The sequence below is a fragment of the Alexandromys fortis genome, unplaced genomic scaffold, assembly GCF_014885135.2.
Source record: "Alexandromys fortis isolate MF-2015 unplaced genomic scaffold, M_Fortis_MF-2015_v1.1 scaffold_12, whole genome shotgun sequence".
Lineage (NCBI taxonomy): Eukaryota > Metazoa > Chordata > Mammalia > Rodentia > Cricetidae > Alexandromys > Alexandromys fortis.
Window position 1 is genome coordinate 3,065,868 of NW_026067937.1, and position 23,253 is coordinate 3,089,120.

Genomic DNA, 23,253 nt, shown 5'->3' on the forward strand with positions numbered 1-23,253 from the left:
GGGGGAGGGGGGGGGAAAGGGAGACGGGGAGGGAAATGGGAGGCGGGGAGGAGGCGGAAATCTTTTTTTTTTTTTCAATAAAAAATTATATTAAAAAAAAAAAGAAGCAAGGCCTTGCTGGCTGAAATAGGGCTCTAGGGGTGGGCCTTTGAAAGTTCTCTGCTTCCTTATCTGCTGAAATGCGAGAAATAACACATACATACTCCTGTCACCATGGTCTCCATGATGGCCCTCTGCCCTGATGGACTTAACCATGTGCTTAAACCAAGTCTTTCTGCCCATTATTTTGTCACGGTGACAAAGAAGCTAATGTAGATGCATTCAGAAGTGCATTTACTTAGGAGATGTAAAACCAAGTGCGTCTTCTCTAAAACGTTCAGTCTCCATCAACGTGAGAGTGCCTATTTCTCTGTACCCAGTTAAAGCCTGGATATATTTTCATACTCTTTATCAACTTGAGGAGACAGCCTAGAAGGAGACAGATTAGAGGCTACTTCCGTGAGAGCTGGTGAAAGAGAGATTAAGAAGAGTAAAACAAAAAACAAGACATTATCTAAAGAAAGGAACAGAGGCAAGCTGATTCTGAAATGCACAAAAGAAGTAGAGGGTCCTGGAAAGAGCGAAGACAGTATAGTATGTACAATGGTATACTCAGTATAGTACGTACTCAGAGGAGCAAGCTGAACACAGCCACCATGGCACAGCCTTAGTCAAGAAGAGGACACAGAAGCTGTCTCCAAAAGGTAACCCAGATGAAACAGGCAGTCCTACACCCAGAGCAAGACACAGTCTTCACGGGCTTTAGTCTAGCTGCAGGATGTGTTCCACCGTCGGGGAAAAATCCAATTTGATCACATCATGTGACTCAGAGGTTAGTGGCCTAGGGCTATTTTGAAACAGGATGTATGGTTAAAACCAGGCTACCCTGTGGACCTGAGAGTAGAGCACATCCTCAGGATAGGGAGCCTTGTCACAGAACCTGTGTGGAAGGAGGCTCAGCGAGGCAGTGGTAGAGTACAGGCCATCAGTGAGCTGAAAGATGAAGGTAGCAGGGGGCTGGCTCTGACTGGGAAGTACACAGAGAAAAACAGGCCCACCGAAAGTGACCCGAGACAGATCTGATCCGAAAATCACCCTGGGGTTTAATAGCTCTGAGCCAGCAGGTAGGTCAAATTCTGGAGCCAACTCTCTGTCATCCTCTGATGTTGCAGAGGTATATACCCACAGAGCCAACATCCCTCCTGTAGGCTGACTGGTAGTCAGGAGACCCTGAAAGTACAAAGGCAGGCCCTCTGCCTGCACCCACCCCAGTACTGAGGTACTAGATTCTTCCATCAAAAAGTGGGCTAATGAATTCAATAGACCATTATCAAAAGAAGAAATATAAATGACCAGCAAATACCATATAATGTATTTTATATCTTTAGTCAACAGGGAAAGAAGAATAACTACCACCAAGAAAAAAAAATAACAGCAAGCATTGGAGAAGATGGGGGTGGGTGGATAGGAGCCTTTATATATGACCAGTAGGAACATAAACTTGTGAAACCACTATGAAGATCAATATGGAGGGTCCTCACAAAACTGAAATTAGAACAAAATGACCCAGCTATTCCACTGACAGATATACAGCCAAAGGAAACTGAGTCAGCATACCACAGAGGTGCTTATGCCTCCACATTCAGAAAAGCCAGCGAATGGAACCAAGCTAGGTGTCCACCCATCATCAAATGAACGGATGAAGAAAATGTAGCACATGTGCACAAAGAGATATTATGCAAACATAAAGAATAATGAAATTACAACATTTGTAGAATAAAGGATACAACTGGAAATCATATTAAACAAGTTTATGCCAGATCCTGGAAGGCAAGTATTGCATGTTTCCTCAGACATGGAACCTAATTTTTAAGTTATATACTAGGATGCGTATATGTATGTGTCTAGGTGTGTAGATCATGGAACTAGAAGGGGCTCAGGAGAGGGAAGTAGTGGAATTTAAGGGATACAGAAGATAGAGAGAGCAAAGAGTACACGTACAAGGAAAACAAATCAGGACTACTGGGAAGAACGGGGACCAGGGGAGTGGAGTAGAGAGATGACCTGGTGAGAGAGAGGGGGCAGTGGAGGGGGACACTGAGAACAAAGTACAACACGCATGTCTGAAGACTCCCTGAGGGCCAGCAGGTGGTGCTGAAGGCCTTTAATCCAAGCACTTGGATGCAGAGATAGGTGAATCTGTGAGTTCAAGGCCAGCTTGGTCTACAGAGGGAGTTCCAAAATAGCCGGGGCTACACAGAGAAACCCTGTCTCAAAAAAACAAAACCTAACCAACTGAACTAACAACCAAACAAAAAACCACCACCACCACCATCAAAAGAAAAATAGAAAAAAAAACTCCCCGAAGAAATCAACCCAATACTTTTTATGCTTACTTAAAAATTAATTTAAAGACAGTAACAAAGACCAGTATATAATTTATATTAAAGAAACCTGTCAAATATAGTCAATATTGCCAAGAATGTCATTAAAGCACATATACTTGTTTTGACATAATGGATTGCTTTGTTCTAGAATATAATAATCTACATTAAACAACTTGCCTCTGAGTGTAATGAGTCTTTGTCATCCTGACATCATAATTTAACGAGATCCTGAGGCGCACATTCTCTACTACTGATGTTAACCTGCCAATTACACGGTGCTTTCAGAGTTTATAAATGTCTGCTCACAGACGTAAATTAAAATGATACTTCCCAGCTTCCAGCACTGTAGCCTCCATATAGAAAGTTCATGAAAGTTATACGATCATGGAACCGTAGTTAGGGAATGCCTTCCATTCCAGAGAGTGTGAGCCACGTGAATCAGAAAGCCAGCTCCTGACTAGATAGACCCATGTGTCATCTCTGGAAAATCCCTTGTGAGTTTCGCCACACCATCTAATAGGCGACTTTCCTATTCTCCTCCACGCTCCTCTCTCTGTCTATTGGCTGATCACTGCCTAGTCTTTCACTACTTTGTAGCCTTTAGTTGCCAAGGCTAAGAGCTCTCTCGGAAGCAGCATCAACATTTGACTCTGGTTTCTTTCTTTTTTATTTTTTTAATTAAAAAGATTTTTTTTTCATTTTATATACCAACTCCAGTTCGCCCTCCCCTCCCTCTACCATCTTCCCCCACCTCCCTCCGGTCCCACCCCCATCCACACCTCGGAGCTTGAACTGGCCCTGACTACCCTAATTGTCCTCATAGAGTTTACTACACTCAGTAAGGGATGGAAGCAGATGCAGAGCTCCTCAGCCCAGCACTGGGCTGACTGCTTCTCAAGAGAACGGTGAGACAGCGCCATTTCAGCCACTCTTCAGAGTCTCTCTAGGAAGTCGGCTTTCGCTTTTTTGAAAATAACCATTTTCCCTTTGTTGCTCATCGTGACTGTTGTACATTTTCACATCATTTTTCAAGTGCAGCAAGTTAGCCATCAGCTTCTGAGATGTGGCTGCACTCAGGGGTCTTTAGGTGAAGAAAGGCTTTGAGCCTGGAGCATCCCTGGCGGACAGCTCAGCTGAGATAGATGCCTCTGCTATTCCAGAACCTTCATCCACTCCGTGAAGTTCCTAGACCTTTCCATTGCATCTTTCTATTGCACCCCACCCCTACCCCCATCGTCATTTCTGTCTCTCGTCCCAGGAAAGTCTATGCAAACACTTCCCAGAGGAAAGCAGGCAAAGCAGCCTTAGCATTACCATTGCAGCAGGAAAGACTTTAGGGAATGCCTACTATTTAAACCTACTTGCCGCTTGCTTCTTTTCCACTTAAAGACTAAGACCAAAATGCCAAACTTTAGATATATATTCTTTAAATTGGAAACAATTCAGGAGCAGCTGTTTGCCTCCTCAAGCCAGTGTTTATCTCTGGGAAGTAGGAATTCTGTCGGGCCAGGATAGCGGGTTGTGAGACTGTGACAGGCTTTCTGTAAGAACTGCGGCTGCTTTTCCATAAAGAACATCTCTGGGGAATAAGTCATAACAGGGAGTAGAAACGACTCTTTTGTGAGATAGATTTAAGATGAATGAGAAAAACCCTTTTAAGTAAAATAAACTGGGTCCCACTTAGCCCTGGCTGGCCTCAAGTTCACCATTGTAGCTAAAGACGACCTTTAGCTCCTCGCCTCCTGCCTCTACCTCTCAAGTGCTGGGATTAGAAGCTTGCGCCACCACTTCCATTCTTAAGTGATTTTAAAGGGTAGTCTTAGTCTGGAGTGTGTGCAATTGGCCATGTGTCCTATTCGAATCCACACACACACACACACACACACACACACACACACACCTGTTAGATAGCGTTAGACGTGTGTACACAGGTGAGCTCGTTCAATGACCTGATCAGCCTTGTGAGGGCAGTTTTATTCCCACTGAACAAATGAGAAAAGTTCATTAACTTGCCTGATCTGCCAACCTAGAGAAGTCAAAGTCAGGGTCTGATTCCAGGCCTGTTAGACATCCACATTAGACCTACCTCTGAAATAGTGCTGGCCCAGGCATAAGCACCATCATCAGGTCTGCCTCCGCTCTGGTAGGCCCACACTCGTTTCACACGCGGAACCCGGTGCAGGCTGTGCTCCTGGGATACTTTACGTTGACTCACAGTCAGGGAGCACCTGGGCTGTAGTTCTTGGCCTTCAGAAAGTTGCGCCTGTTAAGGAAAGCCCAGAGAATATTGCATATGGACAACAAATGGTGTGCAAAGGGAATCTGGTGGAAGCCAGCAATGCCATGTAATCACAATGTCTACCAATGTATACTTATTCTAGTAAGTGTGGCATGCCCAGACCTCTCCTGCCATAGACTTGGGTGAATTCCCCTTGCTTCCATGAAGCTACTGGGGTAATAACAGAGACAAACTCACTTAGACGAAGCATTTAACTGATTTGCAATGCTGAGAAATGAAGGGTGATATGTTTCTGGACATGCGTGTGGTGTTTCTCCTACAGGAGACGTCTCTGCGATTAATGAGTGAGGTTTTGATGCAGAACCACAGCTCCATTTTCTCTAGCTCAGCGACGCTTAGGGGACTGTGTGTGGCAACTCCTAGCTCACTGGTTTCTGAAATGCAGCTGCCACCTTCCTGCTTTGCCAAGCCCTCGCCTGGCAGCCCCTCATCCTACTCAAGCATATCCTAGCCCAGTGCTTGTTTGTTCATTCCCTGGCTACGGACTGATCCTTCTGAGCTTGGCAAGGAGTCAAGTCTCTAGCAATGTCAGCTTCTTCACTCCAGGCACCTTGGTTTAGACTTACACTTAAAATTTGCACTGAACACACGTCACGAGTTGGATAAGCCTTGCTAAAATAGCGGCCAGGAGTTGGATGGAGAATTTCACGAAGCGTGCAGCTTCCCGCAGTCTCTCTCCCCGATCCTGCCTCAACTGCTGACCTTTCTCTTTTCAAATGTTTTATGTCTGGCAATCTTGACTGATTAACCAATTGGCCGAAACCACTTTTTCGTCTTCTTACTTCTAAATATCTCCATTGTGATGGGCATTGTGCTGCTTGCTCTTTTTACATATTGCATAGAACCCTCAGGAATGATGAGCGATGAAGCCATAAGGTTCAACTTGACTACACTTAGTGTAATTACCTTTGTACATATCCACTGGGCCTTTCTCTCGTCTTTGCTAAGGTCATAATTTCTGGTCTCCATTCAAATAAAACAGACGTTCATGTGAGCTGGCTGTCTCCGGGATAGCTACTCTCCAAATGCCAACTCATTGCCTGGCATATGGTTATGGTGGTCATAACTGCCTAGCTGCTGAGAGCATATTAATAGAGTGATTTAAAAATTCAACATGATATTTATAAATGCTGCTAACAGAGGCAGAGTCCTTAATGTCTGGGACCCCAAGGAGCATACCTCGGTCTCTCGGATACGTTCCATGAGCTCCATCTCCTCTTGAGTCTGCTCTGTCCAGCCTCCCTCCATCACTACCGGCTGCAGAGGGCTTTGGGTGGGCACCATGGTGGCTGGCTGACGGGCTGCCACTCGCCGCCCTGGAAAGAGGAACCAAAAGATGTTGCTTCTGAAGGTAGGTTTCCAAGTTTTAGGGGAATTGGACTGACTTTCCAGGCATAAATTGTTCCACCCAGGGGCAATAAATAGGCTATAAAATACTAAAAATATCATAGAAGCCGAGATGACTAAGGTGATACTATTTAGCAATATTCAAGTGTAGGCTTTAAATGGCCGTGGCTGTACAGATGGAAAAGGAAGACAGCGTGCTGACTTCCACCTGGCCCCCACACAGCATCTGTGATCTGGCTCAGCAGTAATTTAGTCAAATAGAATTCACGACCTCACTCAGTTCCCATCATTCCTTCCAGTCTCAGAGCATATGTTTTGTTCTTTTCACTAATAACAAGCCTTCCCCCACAATTAGCCTCACAGCCTGGGGATTAAGTATTTCTGCAATAATATTAACAGAAGAGATGGGAGCCCCGTTTTTTTTCTATCTAATAACACCTCCTGAGCACAATTTGCTTCTGATGCCTCTGCGGAGTCCTTTCCGCTGCTGAAAAGCTGGAGGAAGAGAAAGTATTTGTTGGAATACTGTCTTCTGAAGAACTGCAGGCATGAATTATTAAGTGCGGTGACTAGGGTGTTTGCATTCCTTCACGACCACTTTGAATCCTTATACAGGATTTTCAGTCATGCTTATATGATATTGCTTTCTCTCTCTGAGTTGAAGGTGCGTACGGCTCCGAGTCCCCTACTGCTTTCTAAACTTCTGAAATAAAAAAAATAAAAAAGCCATGTTTATGTTGTGTATTTTGCACTTCTTTCAGTGAGTTTTTGCTTTAAGTTCAGTACAGAAGGAAAATGGTAAGGAAATGGTTACAGCTACAAGCCGAATGTGTGAACGGTATATAGATAACAGAAACCCAAGCTTCCGTGAAGGCTGAGGCAGAAGGATGGTGAGTTTGAGGCCAGTCTGAGTAAAAGCCAGGCTAGCTAGAGCAATTTTAGCATGCCTCAAAATTAAAAAAATAAAATAAAAATCTAAATGAAAAAGGGTTGAGGACACAGTCCAATGCTGTCATGCTTACTTCCCACATTCAAGACTTGGGATTCGATTCCCATCACTCAATAAACAAACTGAGAAAGGGGACATTGGCAGGAGCTGCTGACCCAATGTTCCACCACAGTTTCTAAGGAGGCCAATCCGGTGAGTAAACTAGAGAGCTCGGAAAACGAATGAAAGTCTCAACTTTGCTGCCAAGACCCTGTCAATTTGAAGAGTCTCAGATGATGGCTACAAACAAAACCCTAAAAATAATTCAGGACTTGCGGAGGATAAAGACCGTGTGTCTTTACAGCTAAAACTGATGAGACGATCTAGCAATAAAAATAAGTGACGTCAATGGCTTCTCCGGGAAGCAAGCACACAACATGCCTCATCGTGTTTCACGTGCTGCCTGTGAATGTGGAAAAGCATCATTGGAGCGGTCCATAAGTCACAGGGACGGCATCGCTAGGTAACGAGCTTCAGACCACAGCAATCTTAACACAAATCCTTAAAAATAGTCAGTTTTTCATCCAATTTTATTCACAGAGTGCAGATAATATTAATTTATGAAACATACATTTTAATGGATTATACCCTAACAAATATCATATTTAGAATGCACCGTGGACATTCAAATTTTGTTCAGATACACAGAGTTCAGCAATTGCTTCTCATTTACACAGCTGAAGGGCAGTCGCTGAAAAACGGAACCTGAGAACTAGATTACATGGCATTCAGTTCTGTCACCTTGCTTCTAGAGGTCCTAAGCAAACAAATACATCAGCACCATAATGCTCATGAGAATGCACAAAAGGCTTCAGTCAGTGGAAAGTTTTTCGTAATCTATTGTAATTTACATATGTAAAGATAGCACAACCTGAAGCCAAGCAAAGAGGTTCTGTAGAAATTATTTCATTTCCTTGTTATGGTTTCTATATATTCTACTTTATTTTCTATGAGACTGGGGGATAGCGACGAGCGGGCTGTTGGGGACATGCCTCTTTCCTGCTCCTACCATTCCATCTGAAGGAGGTGGAGCTCTACTGACAGCGGATGTCTTGTCCCACTGGAAGTTGGGGAAAACAAGCAGAGGATTCTTGTTCCGCTCTTGGTTTTCTCTTAGAAGCTAGAGAGTGTGAGTGCTTTGTTGCTGTTTCACATGGCCTTGCTCATCAATTCTCTGCACTCCACCCCTTATTGGGACCCCCACCCTTTTCAATATCTGTGTCTGGGAAGGGATTTTGGCTATCAGATCCACCTGGTTCGTATGCAGCAAAGGCGATACTTGCTCTGATTTGTAATACTGAGATTAATTAATTTAAAAAGCCAAGTTAGGAAATATATTTTCTTCTCAGAAACGCAGGTATCAATATTTATTTTCTATTATGTGTTAATCATGCAATAACTATTTGACAAAAGCTACACAATCACAAAATTGTTACAAAATAATTACTATTATTAATAGTACTGATCATACTTACAAATGAAAACCAATTCGCTTAATATAGTTTTTTGTACACAGTATTTGCTGCAATGACCAACAAACATTCATACCTCCTGTTCTAGGCAACCCTCAAGATGTATAAAATTAAGCAATGGTTGATGTCTATAATCCCAGAATTCAGGAGTCTGAGGCCTAGAGATCATGATTTAGAGACTATTCTCCTCCCTCCCCCTTCTCTCCTTCCTTCCCTCCCTCCTCACTCCAAGTTTTTATGAATTGTGCTTCAGCTAAGACTTGATTACCATTTATTCTGATAATCCTTGTAGCTAGCCTAGGCTTTTCATGAGAGCAATCCATATAATTATGTGTAACTGCAGAATACATGCCGGTTTTTAGGGGGAGACAAGAACTAGCACTGACTCTGAAAAGAAAGGACATCTGTGGATAACTCCATAATGGACATCCACTAACAAACAAAGCATCAACTGTTTAGGTGTTGGTGCTGTGGCTGAGACCAAATTGCATTTAAATGTCTTTTTGCAAATTAGAGTTAAAGTTGGAGGCATAATGTAAAACCAGAATTCAGCAAAGGCGATTTTTCAGGTGCTATTTTCAGTAATGTTGCTTTCTACAAATTTAAGGCAGTAAAGCTTGGAAGATTCCCTGCAGTGAATGAATTGAAATTCCATTCATTTTTTTTTTCCTTTCAATCATTCTAAAACTAGTCAGGAACACACTGAAAGAGTGGAACATTTCTCATCTGAGGAGGATAGTCCCGGGAACAAAGAACTACCATAACATCTTGAGGGCCATAGGGGTGGAGTTCAAGATGTGACAAATTGCTTTACCCCAGGATTAGAATGCATTGTGGGGGGACCCCTGGAAAAGAAGTAAAAATAACAACGAGGGAGAATCCAAGAGGGTCAGAGGGGGAAAACTTGAGGTAGAGGGAATTAAATTTTCTCAAGAGCCCCAAATTTTGAAAGCATATGATAAATCTAGAAAACCCATGGGTGGAGTGAACAAGGAAACAGAAGACCTTATAGACAGTGGGGTCATGGAGGCCCACATGAAGACGGGCCAGACTTGTTTCTAAGGGTGCTAGGGAGCCTCAGTAGCTGGGCTGCCTTAACATCTTTGTGTTTTCACACGGTCATTTCAATTCTAGAGTCTCACCCTTGCTCATCGTGCCTGAGTACTGAGTTGGTGGTCTGACTGCTGAGCCACTGAAATCTTGCTTCTCTTGGAGGTTGGTATGTATAGCCATAGGCTACAACATCTTTTTTTCTTTTTTTTTTAAATCTTACTGAAACTGATGGCTGCCAGAGTGGTCCCTCCCATCAATCTCTGTCTTTATTATAATCCCATCTGCATGCTAAAAGACAACCTTCTTGTGCCAGTACGGTTGATAGTTGCTATGGTAACAACCTGAAGGAATCATAGGAGGGAAAGGAAATGATGCTTGAGGTCCAGGAAAATCTCTGCTCTCTCCCAGGAAAGACAGGACTATTTCTCACTAGTGGCTCTTCTCCTTCCTCACACCCCCTCCATGTATCTTACTCAGTCAATCATTTCCCAACTTTAAGACTTTATTTGAGGTTTATCTCCCATTTCTCAGGGTCTTGGCCAAGAAGGAAAGCCTTCTTCAATTATGAGTCAGTGCTCGGTATTATTCTTAGTTCCCAACTGTGAGAGGGGAAAAGGACCCAGTTTTTGGAAAACAACAACATGAGGGAAGCTGGTAACCATCAGATGGATGCTGTGAAGACTTGAAGCCAGAAGATCAGTTAGTTAGAAACCGTTCTACTAACCCAGTTATGGACTCTCTGCTTGAATTTGGATAAAGGCAGAGGAAACTCCTCCAGTTAGCTTCTCTGTAGCTATGATAAAACACTGACCAGAAGCAACCTGGGGAGTTTATCTGGCTTGAAGGTTATAGTCTTCTAGAAAGAAAACAAGGCAGGAACTCAAGCCATTAATTATGAAGAAATGCTGCTTGCTGGCTCGCTCCCTGTGGCCTGCTCAGCTTGCTTTATTATAAAATTCAGGAACACCTAGCCAGGGGTGGCATAGCCCCAGTGCGCCAGGCCCTCAGACACCAGTCACTAATCAACGAAGTGCCCCACAGACATCTATAGGCCCAGCTGATGGAGCCAGTTCCTCAGTTAGGTTCCTTCTTCCTGGGTGACTATTTTTTGTCAAGTTGACAGAAACTAACCAGCACATAGACTTAAGGGGGTTGGAATTCACTAGTGTTCAATGCAACTCAGGGGACAAGATTTTCTAAAGACTCGCTTGGGGAAAAGAGAGAGGGGAGTGATAACAAGGACGACTTGCAGCTTCCTGGTGGAGAATGCCTGGATGAATGGTGGCAGAACTTCTGGTAGAGGAGACTAGAGAGGTGTTGGCACTTAGGTGACATACCAGCTTGAGTCTGGACTTGTCCCCAAATACTCAGGTCACAATGTCTAGTAGTTGGATAGCAGACATTTGGAGTAATCACAAAAAGTTTTCTCATAGCCGGAATCCTTCCTCAGGTAAGGAATGGATATTGGCTATCCCAAAGCCAGAGCTGCCTTCTACATTGAGAACTATATGCACTGTTGTTGAAGCAAGACTCAAGGGCTGAAGACACAAGCCAATGTTTATAATGAGGAGCTGAAATTCTGTGATTATGAAGATTGAAATGCATTCCTTACTAGACTACAGTCCGCAGAACACTGATTCTCTCTGAACAATCACCTGCATCTCAGGTGCTTGAAACAGTATAAAGTCAGGAACCTGAGATTCTGCGGGGAGAACAATGGACGAGGACACACACACTGGCCACTGTTAGCTTTGACTATGAAAAGCATATCTTGTGCTGTATTAAGAGAGTCCTTGACTCCCTGAACATGGCCTTGAGGATTTCACAACTGCTCTGCTCTAATTGCTAAAATGAAAAATGTCCCATAAGTAAGCTTTATCTCCAGTAATAAAATACCAAGGAATAACAGCGAGATTTTGCTTAAATATGTAGGTCTTGTTTTATTTAATCCTAAAGTTTCTATAGTGTCACTTAAGGGAGCATTTCAAACGCAAGGACAGACAACCCTTACTTTTCTCAGTGCAAATGCAAGTCATGGGGTATTCCTTTTAATATAAAATTTACAGATATAAAACCAGTACCAAATGGCTATGCTATTAGATTTTACACCTTGTTCTAACTTACACAGCATAATGTTTTTGGAGCATGCATTGGCTAACTATTCGGTATCAAGCAGTAGAAAATAATTATTGGTAACCGTTGTTCCATTTGGAATTAAACACAATGACCTTCATCCACACTGACCTTTCAACTGCCGCATCTTGTGCCTCATGGTGTCTAAATCAGCCAAAATTTGGTCCTTTTTTAGCCAGTTTTGTTTCTTTAATTTTTCTGAGTTCTGTGGAGCTACGGTAAAGAAATAATGTTTTGCATAGTATACTTTTGTCAAGAATAACTTATCATAGCTACCAATAACTTACAAAGAACTTTCTGCTTCGAGAGACAGATTGAATTAGAAAGATGTAATTAAAAGAGGAAAGGGCTGTTAAAAGAAGCTTCATTTGAAAGATGAGAAAGCTTAGTGCATTTCTGTATAGAACAGAGGCAGGCCAGGAAGGCGATCAAAACTACTTTATTGTATAGATTTACCATATGCAATAGCCATATTTCATTTTCTGCTTCCACTAACTGTTTGGTGGTGATGAAAGCCTGGCTTGGGACCATTCATTTTTTTCAAACATCCACCTACTGCCTAAAGGTACAACTCCTAAAAATGAAAATGTGCAGACACATCGTCCTCAGTGTAAATTAAACTCGTTTGTTATTTTCTAATGGATACCATTATTCTCCACCTTATAGACCAAGCATCTCTTTATCAACTAAATTAGACACTTCTCCATGCAGAATAATTCATTCCAGTAAGAGAAAAACAAGCAATTGTGTAAATATGTGCATATAGCTGTCTTTGCACAAGCTATTAATTGACTGATTGGCTCTCTGCATAAATACAATATCCTTATGGTGACATTAGACACACTTTATTCATTTTTTCATGAAATAAAGTTTATTTCCCCCTCTTTTTACATGCTGTCTAAAAGGAAGCAAAAACAGAAAAACCTTACCATTTAGAGGCAGAAATGGCTCACCACAAGACACCCAAATTGCAATGGGACTTTTGAGGATCTGGGCAAGCAAAGATTTATCTATGCCCTCCAAACAATCCAATCTGTTTCCCATTTTCATTTTTGAGTTTTCTGGGAAAGAACCAACATGTTTACTCTTGTCAGTTAATAATGAATGAATATCCTTTATGAATTCATTTGCTCAAAGTATTTTCTTCTTCATTGATGATTTTCATAATTATTATGAAAACTGGAGCCAACACACACATTTAGTCAGAAATGTCACAGACAACCAAAGAATTGAACATCCTTCCAGATACTTTAAAATGGAAAAATTATTTAAAAAGTAACTGAAACACATGAAGTTTAGTGACATTGCTGGGTTGCAGCACAGCTGAGTGATTTTAGCAGACGTGTTCTTCCTGCTTCCTGCCCTGTAAGCACCGTGCTGAAACACTTCAGCTATTTCTTTAAAGTTCTTCTGTGGATATTGGTGGCATAATGCCGAAACTCAACTCCAAACAGGAGCAGACCACAAATGGTGCTGCCTTGCCCCAGGATGGGCTTTAGAATATGGGAGAAGAAAGGATGCTTAAATAGGACCTCTGGTCGTCCTGAGGAGTGGAATCCTCCTGACAGTCCTGGGCAGTTGTTCTACTCTGTTCTTCAAGAAGACTTTTAAAAGGAATTTGAAAGAACTGCATTTGAGATGATTACCCTTTTAACACTACGTAGAGGGAGAGCCCTGTACTTTGAAAACCATCCAGGTACAAGTTGTTCAAATCATTGTTTCTTAAAACTCATGGAAAAATCAAACAACATAATAGACACATTTACAATAAATAAAAGTCATGACTATTTGATAGATACCAGCCAAGCACTGGTCTAATATATGTTTATATTCACAAGGACCAAATATAAATTATATGAAAAAATATTAAATATTCATTCAAGTAAATATGCATATAAACATGCATATATGTGCATATTTACCCATTTTTGTTTTGAATGTGTCCATTCATAAATTAAAGTAGAGAAAATTAACGGTCAACATGATATTCTTAGAGGGTTGGATTCTTTCATTGACTTCTTTATTCATTTATATGGCATGTGCATATGTTTAGGCATGATTGCCTGTGTAGGTACATGTGTCTGCTTGAGGCTGGTTTGGGAATATCATCCTCTATCATTATCCATCTTAATTTTGAAACAGGCTCTCTCACGGATATTGGTGATTGCTCTTTCAGTGAGGTTGGCCATATAAGGCCCCAAATTTACCTGCCCAGGCCGCCCAAGCCTAGGGTTATGTTGTATACTACCATGAGTGCTGGGGACCTGAACCCAGGTCTTCACACCTGCACAGCAAGCATTTGACCCACTGGGCCATTTCCCCTGCCCATTTCCCCTGAGATGGGGTTTTTAAAAATACCATTACACTGGGAGAGCTCCTCTTCTTGTGGCTGGGACCGAGCCTTTTCTAAAGGAGCTCCACACAGCTTTTGTCTCTCCTGTCTCAACTTTCTGCCAGGTGACAACCAGCACCTCTTCCCTGTGGGAGATACAGCTCTTGATCTTACCAGTGAATCAAACCTGCCAGTGCCTAGATTTGGACTTCCTGGTCTCTGTGAAAAACATAGTTTGGTTTTAGAATTGCCTCATCTCTTAGAAAAGAATATTCCCAGGACTGCACAGAGAAACACAGTCTCGTCTGTATGTTATTTACTTTGGCAACCGGGTTCGAGATGACCCGAATTTGAGTGAGCGAGTACATTGGGGATGGAGGTTCACTTAGTTCATATTCTGACTCAGGTGGTCTTGCCCCATTGGTGGGATCTCGACCCCAGAACCTGGTTAATTCACTGCTGGTGAAGAAAGGAAGGGGGTGTGGTCAAGTCTCAGAAATGTCTGATATCCAGCAGAGGGCAAACAGGAATGTACTACATTTTCACAAGATGGGGGAAATTTATAGAATTTTGGTAGGCCAGCCATCTTTGGTAGAAAAAAAAATGCTTCTCACACTGTAGTGTTTTATTTTAATAGAACAAAAAGGAAAAAAAAAAACAAAATCACAAGCAGATACATTCTGTTGTGAGCAAAAGCTCCTGAATAGAAAGATGGTCAGTACTGTGCAGGGATTGGAGAACTGCAGGTCCAGAGGATAATTATTTTATCTTGGGCTTATTCCAGCCCTCCAGAACAGCCATTCCTCACCTACCCAGTTATTGTCTGAACTAACATTGTGTGGACAGTAGGTAAAAACATTTAAAAGGCTATTAACAGACCAAGATTACTAGCTTGCACCCATCCAAAAGCTAAAAATGTCACAAGAAAGCATCTTGAACTTATAAAAAAGCTTACCACATCTCTGATATACCCATCAATATATTTTAAACTTGACTTGATTTATGACTTTATTTGTCCTGTGAAACCATAAAATGGCTTCCATGTTGGAACATAGAATTTGGGGGAACAATAAACTATGTTCCTTAGCTTTGGTTACTCAAAATAACTCCAGAATAAACTATCTCTTATTCCCTTTAAGATAAGCTTTTCTTCTTTTAATCAGCATTTAATTCCTTTGCTTCTAATGAAAAGTCTGTAAGAAAAGTGATTATTGGTAAATCTAGGTACAGATGTGAGGATTGAGGTAGAGATGGGTTTAAGACCTTGACCAATGTCATTCAGCTTGGAAACCTGCTATTCTGACTCCCAAACCAAAGTTTATAAGCTCTAAACCATGACTCTTAAGACTGGAGTAGAAAATCTCACACTGAGAAGCACACTGTTGTATCACACCTGACAAGAAAGGAGCATCCACCAGAGCTTCTAGGGCTTCGCAGAGCAGGGGGAGCAGCAAGGTCAGGGATGGAAAAGAGGGCAGGAAAAGTAGAAAACAGAGACCTTCCCATCAACAGTGGGAAGAGAGTGCTGGTCTAGCAACAACTTTTTCACTACTCCCAGGTGATTTGGGGTCTGAGTTTTAGAACAAAACAATGTTAGTGCTTTACAAAGTAGTTAAATTACCTACTGTTGTCAATTTTATGAATTAATTTATTGGTTCAGTTCTAAAACTAGAATATATTATTTATTTACTTACTTATTAAGAAAAGTAGGGACACTATGAGCATCTTATTTTCTCTGAACCACTTACAAAAATCACTGGTATAATTTTGAAATCCTTGCTGTGGTGATTGGATGAATCATATTTAACTTTTTGATAACGTAGCATAACATCACCAACTAATGCCCATAGAAGCTCACCAACCTTTTGTATTTTGAACAGCTGTCTGTTCTGTCCCAAGAGACTCCATGCTTCTCTCTTGTGTCTCAGGGTATCTCTGGGTGAGGGTCTCACCTATGGCCCACAGAACCAAGCCGCTCAAAGTGAGTATGTTGGTTCCATCTCTGGTGTAGATTTTGGTGGCTGCTCTAGTGAGTCCAAGTCGTTCTGTGCACTCTGCAAGAAGCTGCAAACTACGAGTTGTAAGTAATCAATAGGAGGCACTGGAGAGCTGGCTGGGCAGTTACAAGCACCTACTGCTTTTGAGAGAACCCAGGTTCTGCTCCCAGTACCCGCATGATGGCTTCCACCTACAGGTAACTGCAATTCCAGGGCATCCAGTGCCCTTGTGTGACCTCTGAGGGTCCCAGACATGCATGAAGTGCACTTGCATGCAGGCAGAACACAGAAAAATAAAAACAATTTTTTAAAAACACTAATAAAAAATAATGATGACATTGAAATTATATCAAGCTGTCAGCCACTGTAGAAATCTGTAAAGCCCTTATTTTCAAAAAACAGATGCTGAATAACTGGGATGTTGATTTCTGATTACAGGCAATTTTTACATCTGTTTTCTCTAAGTTAATATGAGCTGCACCTGGCTTTGAACATTCCCTGCCCTAAAGCTGAAGCCCAGCAGCTTATATACGGTGATATATTTTTCCACGAGACATTCTTGCTTAAAGCATGTAACATCTCCTTTCTTTTTGTTATACTTAAAGTGCGTAACATCTCCTTTCTTTTTGTTACACTATAAGATATAAAGTGGCAATACTGCAAATGGGTGAACAGTTTTAATTAAACAAATAATTAATTTTCTAACCAAAACTCTCATACATTATCCCCTCCATTTTGCAGAGGGAAAACAAATCTAAAAGCTGGCCTTGTAGGCCAACAAGATGGCTCAGACTGAGCGTGCCTGCCACAGACCAGAAGGCCTGAGTTCAATCTCTGGGAACTATGTACTGGGAGGAGGGTATCATCTCCGTCAGATGGAAAGAGAAAGAGAGGAGGCCAGTCTTGTAGCCTTGGGTAAATCTTGGGGTTAACTTTTGTACTTTGCTTTGTTCATTGAGCAATAGTTTCATTTTGGAAAAGATTCACTTTTGTTTTTATGTTTATGGCTGTTCATCTCTGTGTGCCCATGAGTGCAGATGCCCCAGGAAGCCAGAAGAGTGTATCAGATCCTAGAGAGCTGGAGTTACATACAGACTGTGTGGGTTACCAATAGGAGTGTGGAACCCAAACTGATGTCCTTTGCAAGAGTAGTAGATACTCACAAACATTGCGCCATCTCTCCAGACCTGAACAACAAGATCTTAATAAGAAAAGCCAATTGTTTTCAACCCCAGAGGTGAGTGACAGGAAGTGGGTAGAAGGAGTTGGCAGGAAAAAAACCATACTGTATAACCTTATAAAATAGGTTATTAAAAGTATTAGGAGGGTTGTTGAGACAGAAATATCACTTCGGGGGGCTCTCCTGCCATGACTACACAGTCTCTAAGGCAGTCACATAATCTCTAACAACTCAAGCACCCCCCATTTAAAAGTGAAGTGAAAGACCTTGTCAACAAACACGTGCTCAGAAGCTCTGAATGAGGGGCATTTAATGTCCAAGTGAGGGGCATTAAAAAAACAAACCAAAGCAAACAAAAAAACATTCAGGTGATAATCAACTTGCAGTGCAAGGGAACAAGGAGGAAAAAGGCATTCTGTTTACCAAGAGGGCGAAGACAGCCTGGTGGTTCCATTTTCCCACTTCCTTTACATCTTTGTTCTGGGTCCCTTGAAAACCAAGGTGCTAGTTTCACATTGCTTCTAACTTTATATTCAGAGAAAAACCATCAGAAATGATGCCTCTGGAAAATGGAAATCTTCAACTCCTCAGCTCAAATTGGTAGATGTAGACAGGGTTACTTGCTGCTCAGCTTTGAGGTACTTCTTGTCCAGAATTGCCACCACCATTACCTCTAAGGACACATACAGCATTTTATTACTAGCCACTTACCTCATGGAATGTTCCAGCCATAATCAACTTCCCATTCCGATATCCATCCCCATTTTTGTACGCGATTATTTTTACTGCCTTTTTGTAGGAAGGTACCACTTCACTATGGAATGTAGTGCATGTGCGTGCCTTCATCCATAAAGATGACAGACGCTCTTCGTAATATCTTAGAGTGTTTTCAGCTTCATAAGAAGACAAATCAGCCTGGTTTGTTTAAAAAAATAATCATTTACACAAATTGAATAGTTTCTGTTTTGTTATCTTGGCATATCTCTACTCCCCCTTTAAAGTCCACATATGTGTGTATGTGGTAGACCTACATTTTATAGTGTCTTCTTTATGTACTCTAGATACCTAGTGTGGAGGAGGAAGAGAGTTGGGCCAAAATTCCTCAGTTCTCTTTCTAGCCCTCTCACTGACTTTTGAGCAGTTGGTCTGTCTTTCTGACTTGCTTTTGTTTTCTTTAAATGTTGCTGTATGTTTGTTTGGGTTGCAGAAAAAAGGAGACCAGGACCAAAGAGAACCTGGGATGGAAGTAAGGGAATATGAACACTACAGATACTTTCTTAATGAACAGCTCTAGAAAGAGGCCTTCCATTGGTGAAAGATGAAGGAGGAAGATAGAACATCCCTTAGAAAGCTTTCCCCAGTGTCCTGACTAGGAGCCTGCCTAGATGCACAGGCCCAAGCTGAACTATTGTAACATAGAGGAGTCCTTCCAGTTACCTCTGCAAAACCAAATACCCTCAGGCTTCCAGATGACTGCTTCCTTTCTTTTTCCAGGTTATTACTTAGGGAGAGTTCACTGCAACCTGTCACTGTCCACCTTTAGTATAAATCAGGTTTGGGAGACAGTGGAGTGAGGTCTAGAGACAGGCAGGTGACTTCTGAGGGGCACACCAGGCTGGCAGGCTGCCACATTTTAGTATTACCTCCTTTTTATTCTGCTGTTTAAATCCACCCTTCCCCGACCCCACCCCCAGTTCTTTACACTGTGATGTGGGAGTCCCCTCTGTGTGCTGTGATTACCATTAATGAACAAAGAAACTGCTTTGGACCTATAGCAAGGCAGAACTTAGGTAGGCAGGTTTGGTAGCAGCATTTTCTTGGGTGGGCTCTGCTTGCTAGAAGCAAGCAGCAGCATGGCTTTTTAAAGAGAGGTCTTACTGATTCAGCGGTAGCAGCCACTTGCACTTTCAAAACAGCAGCTTCCTGGCTGTGGGCAGTGGTGCTAGCATGAACTCTGACTCTTTTGGGAAACCAGGCATTTGAATTGGAGTTGTGAGCAATATGCTACAGCTTGCTTGGTGACAACATGGACCAGCTGTATGCCTAGAGATGTGGCGTTCATTGTGCATGGCTCTCAGAGGCAGCAAGCAGCTTTGCCTTGCTGGGCTGGGTTGGGCAAGCAGGTAGTAACGTATATACCCTTGTAATGGTGCAGCTTAAGTTTTAAAAAGCACTTAGCATTTTAAGGAAGCATTCCTTAAGCATGGGGCTTTGGGAGAGCATTGAAGGGGAGAGGTAGGAAGGGAAGCTGAGAAAAATGTAGAGCTCAATAAAAGTAAAAATAAAGATGAAAGAAAGGTAACTCCATGTAACAGACCATAGATTAATAGAAATGGTTTAATTTAAGCTGTAAGAGCTAAATCAGTAATAACCCTGAGCTATTGACAAGCAGCTAAAATTAAAAAAAAAGCACTCCTTAACAATGAAGATACACAATTACCCATACACAGTAGGACAGATTCAGACATAAAAGACCTCTAAATGGGTGACAATGTTAGATAAATGTGCATAGGCTTGGAAAAAATAAAACAAAGAGTATAGATATTTGGAAAAGAAGTAAATGGTTTTTAACAAAAGTATAAAGTCTTTAAAGAGACAGAGTATAGATAGTCATAGATTAAAATAGTAAAGATAATAAAATAAATATTAAAAAGTAATAGAGTAAAAACAAGCCATATAATGATGAAATTCACAGAGAGTCTTGATTATGTATATTATTGTGTTATCTTTGAATTTTTTGACTATGAATAAGTACAGAGAGATATTTCATTAAATGGGCTGCTAAGCTAAACCAGCATGTATATTATAAAGGTATCATGAACTCCAAATTTGGATCTAAATATATGTTGCTTTGGAAAAGAGGCTCTTCTGTTGTTTCCACAGAGGATGAGAACCTATGGAGACTGGTGTGGTTTGATGAAACAAAATCCCACAAAGGTCGCTGTGAACACACCCAAAAATTACTACACCCAACAATCAACAGGAAGCAGTATGGAGAAAACTACACCCATATTCCTAAATCTTGTCTATAAATGTTTCTTTATATTTAAAAGGTGATATGCTATAGAGATTTGCATTGGTATTGATCTTGGTTTATTGATACAAATTTAAGGTTTATTTTGTTATACTGTATATATATATATGTGTGTGTGTATATATATATTTCTGCTCTTGATTAAGGTATTGTGATTGTGCATCTCATTTAAAAATATAATGTATAATTAAGAAATACAGATAAATAGAGAATCATTTATAGTAGTCAAGCTTGTAGTCATGTAAGTTAGGTTTTCTAGATGTACAGAGAAGTATTTCAGATGGATAGGAATTCTTCAAATCTTTCAAAGACTGCAGAATATGGCATTTAAAGTGTTTTAAGAATTTAGGACTTTTCATGACAGTGAGACACATGTGCTCCTGGGAGCACCAAATTACTTCAAGAGAAAGATGGGCATTGAAGAGCCTTCTTATGGAGTTGGTTAGCCATTTGGGCAAGAAACTGTTCTTGCCTGGACTGCTTAACTGGACATGCAGAACCCATAGACAAATGACTGCTGAACTTGCCTAAAGGTGAGATGATCCTTAAGGGTTCCTGCTTCATGAAAGAGTCTGCTAGACATTCTGCAGGACACAGAAAAATAGTGACTGACAAACCACCAATATAGGCAGAACTGTCTTTGAAATTTCCTGCTTCGTACAAAAGTCTGCTGGATACTGTGGGCCTGTAGGCTGAAGACAGATGCCCCAATAATACAGAAGAACTATTTTGGGTGACTGTCCAGGTAGCAAGACGTCACTATCAATTCTAGAGTTTCGGAAGTTGCTTACAATGCACTTTCTTTTCACTTTGGTAATATTATATCCTTCTGGTGTCTTTGATGGAGTTGAAGAATTTATAGTTATAGTTACAGTTTTTTTAGCTATGATAAAAGATAAGGTAGATATAAATATTGTAACTGTAATTCTTGTTTGATACCTGCTTTTTATATGTAATTTACTATGTTAAAGTTAAAACCTTCCTTTTTATTTAAACAGAAAAGGGGAGGTGATGCGGGAGTCACCCCTGTGTGCTGTGATTACCATTAATGAATGCTTTGGACCTATACCAAGTCAGAACTTAGGTAGTCAGGGGAAGCTAGGCTGAATGGTGAGAGAAAAAAGGGCAGAGTCAGAGAGAAGCCATGGAGCCACCGCCAGAGTCAGAAGCTGGAAACTTTAGCTGGTAAGCCACAGTCATGTGGAGATACACAGATTAATAGAAATGGGTTAAATTAATATGTAAGAGTTAGCCAATAGGAAGCTAGAGATAATGGGCCAAACAGTGATTTAATTAATTCAGTTTCTGAGTGATTATTTCAGGTCCAAGCTAGCCAGGTGGCTGGGAACCAATAAGTGGCCTCCAACAACACTGTTCAAGTTGAAGGGAGGATTTTCTTTTTTAAAATGGTGTCATTTAAAATTAAGGTCACAGAATGTGGCAGAGTTAGTCCCCTACCACTACCCCTAGGGCTTCTAAATGGTATTAGGTATGGATGCATGAATTCTGCCACCTAGCCTGAACTACCTACGTGTCAAATCCTCCCTGAAATGTACCATGCTCATAAAAAAGGAGCTTTCCCTATCGACATAGAGCAAATGCTGCTGTGCTAAGCAAAGACTCAAAGTCACTTCCCGACCTAAAGGCTACACAAAGAGAAGGGAAAGGTGACAGCAGCCTACAGCAGCAAAAGTGCCCGATTCACTCCAAAGGCTGAACAGAACTATTAGAAGACAATGCAATTTAAATTGCAATTAGAATAAAGGAATCAATGTTGGCAGGATGGGAAGGTGCCTCTGAGGAAGATAAAGTGGATGCGTGGAAGTGAACCTGGATGTGAGGCCAATCTAAATGCACCCAAGTTTCCAAATCATTGTCGCGTGGGCAGTGACAGAGCTCAGCTGGATAAGTGGGGAAGTACCTTGGCAATGCTGATGACCTTGAATGGCTTTCGTGGCAAGGACTTCTGCTCGGAGCCGGAAACACAGAAGAATGGAGCGCCCGGAAGCAGCTGTTTCAACCCCTTCTCTGCCCGCATGGACTGTCCACAAGCCAGGCAGAGCATCATTTTTTTCTTTCCATCGGGTGAGAGGTAACAGTATCCCTAAAATACCGGAAAAAGATGCTTCCATGTGGGACTCCTAAACCATGAAGGCATTTTTGCATAACTCTTCACAGCACAAGGAAAACACATTTGTCATCATCAAATGCTAAATTTAAAACCATAACCCAAATGCATTATTATGCTTCTCAATAATTAAGTTTTTACATGTATTTATTTATTTGGTGTGTGTATGCTGGGGGCAGGGCACATATGGGTGGAGGTCAGAGGACACCTTGTAGGAATTGGTTCTCTTTTTCCATAATGTGGGGTGCATGGACTGAATTTGGGTCTTCAGGTTTGCCAGCAAATGCTTTATCTGCTGAGCTAGCTCACCAGCCCCAGTAATTAGAAAATTTAAAAGTATTCCTTAACTTTACAATGACTATGCAATACTGAGAACCCTAACTTCTATACAAAATCAAGATTTCTTTGAAGAATGACCAGTACCTCTTAGGAGGCAGAAAAACTACAATATAACATCTTGTATATAAGGGACATCTTGTTGTGCACAGAAACTAATCGATCCTGGAGTTAAGGAATAAAATCGAAAAAAAAAATGCAAGAGCAAAAATAAGTGTCCCAACTGACTCAAAGAAGGACAATTTGAGACTAGAAAGAACAATTTGAAAAGTGTGACTGGATTTGAGTATGTAAGCTCACAGGAGTTCATAACAAGGCTATTAATACAAGTAAAAAAATGAAGCGGGGGTGGGACCTCACTTGACATCATGCAAAAATAATTGTGGTTGGTAGGCAATGACTTGAAAACTAACCATGGGGCTGTTAGTGTAGCAAATTCTTTCTAAAGGTGGCTACAGTAAAACCATTCCAATGCTGTTTACATGTCCTCTCGACTGGTGACATTACCGTTCTTCTGGTCAAGAGGTA

General features: G+C 41.4%; 1 protein-coding gene across 5 annotated transcripts in view; it reads right to left on the reverse strand.

The window, feature by feature from the left end:
- Positions 1-23,253, reverse strand: part of Dcdc1 (doublecortin domain containing 1) — a 154,422-nt gene that overhangs the window by 9,507 nt on the left and 121,662 nt on the right. For all 5 annotated transcript variants that reach the window (XM_050147094.1, XM_050147093.1, XM_050147095.1 and 2 more), the window contains 7 exons: positions 22,183-22,365; positions 17,939-18,142; positions 15,913-16,114; positions 12,648-12,779; positions 11,830-11,931; positions 5,905-6,041; positions 4,513-4,689 (listed from right to left, as the gene is read on the reverse strand). In XM_050147094.1, the coding sequence (XP_050003051.1) occupies positions 4,513-4,689; positions 5,905-6,041; positions 11,830-11,931; positions 12,648-12,779; positions 15,913-16,114; positions 17,939-18,142; positions 22,183-22,365 (1,137 nt within the window). The remainder of the gene's footprint in view (positions 1-4,512; positions 4,690-5,904; positions 6,042-11,829; positions 11,932-12,647; positions 12,780-15,912; positions 16,115-17,938; positions 18,143-22,182; positions 22,366-23,253) is intronic.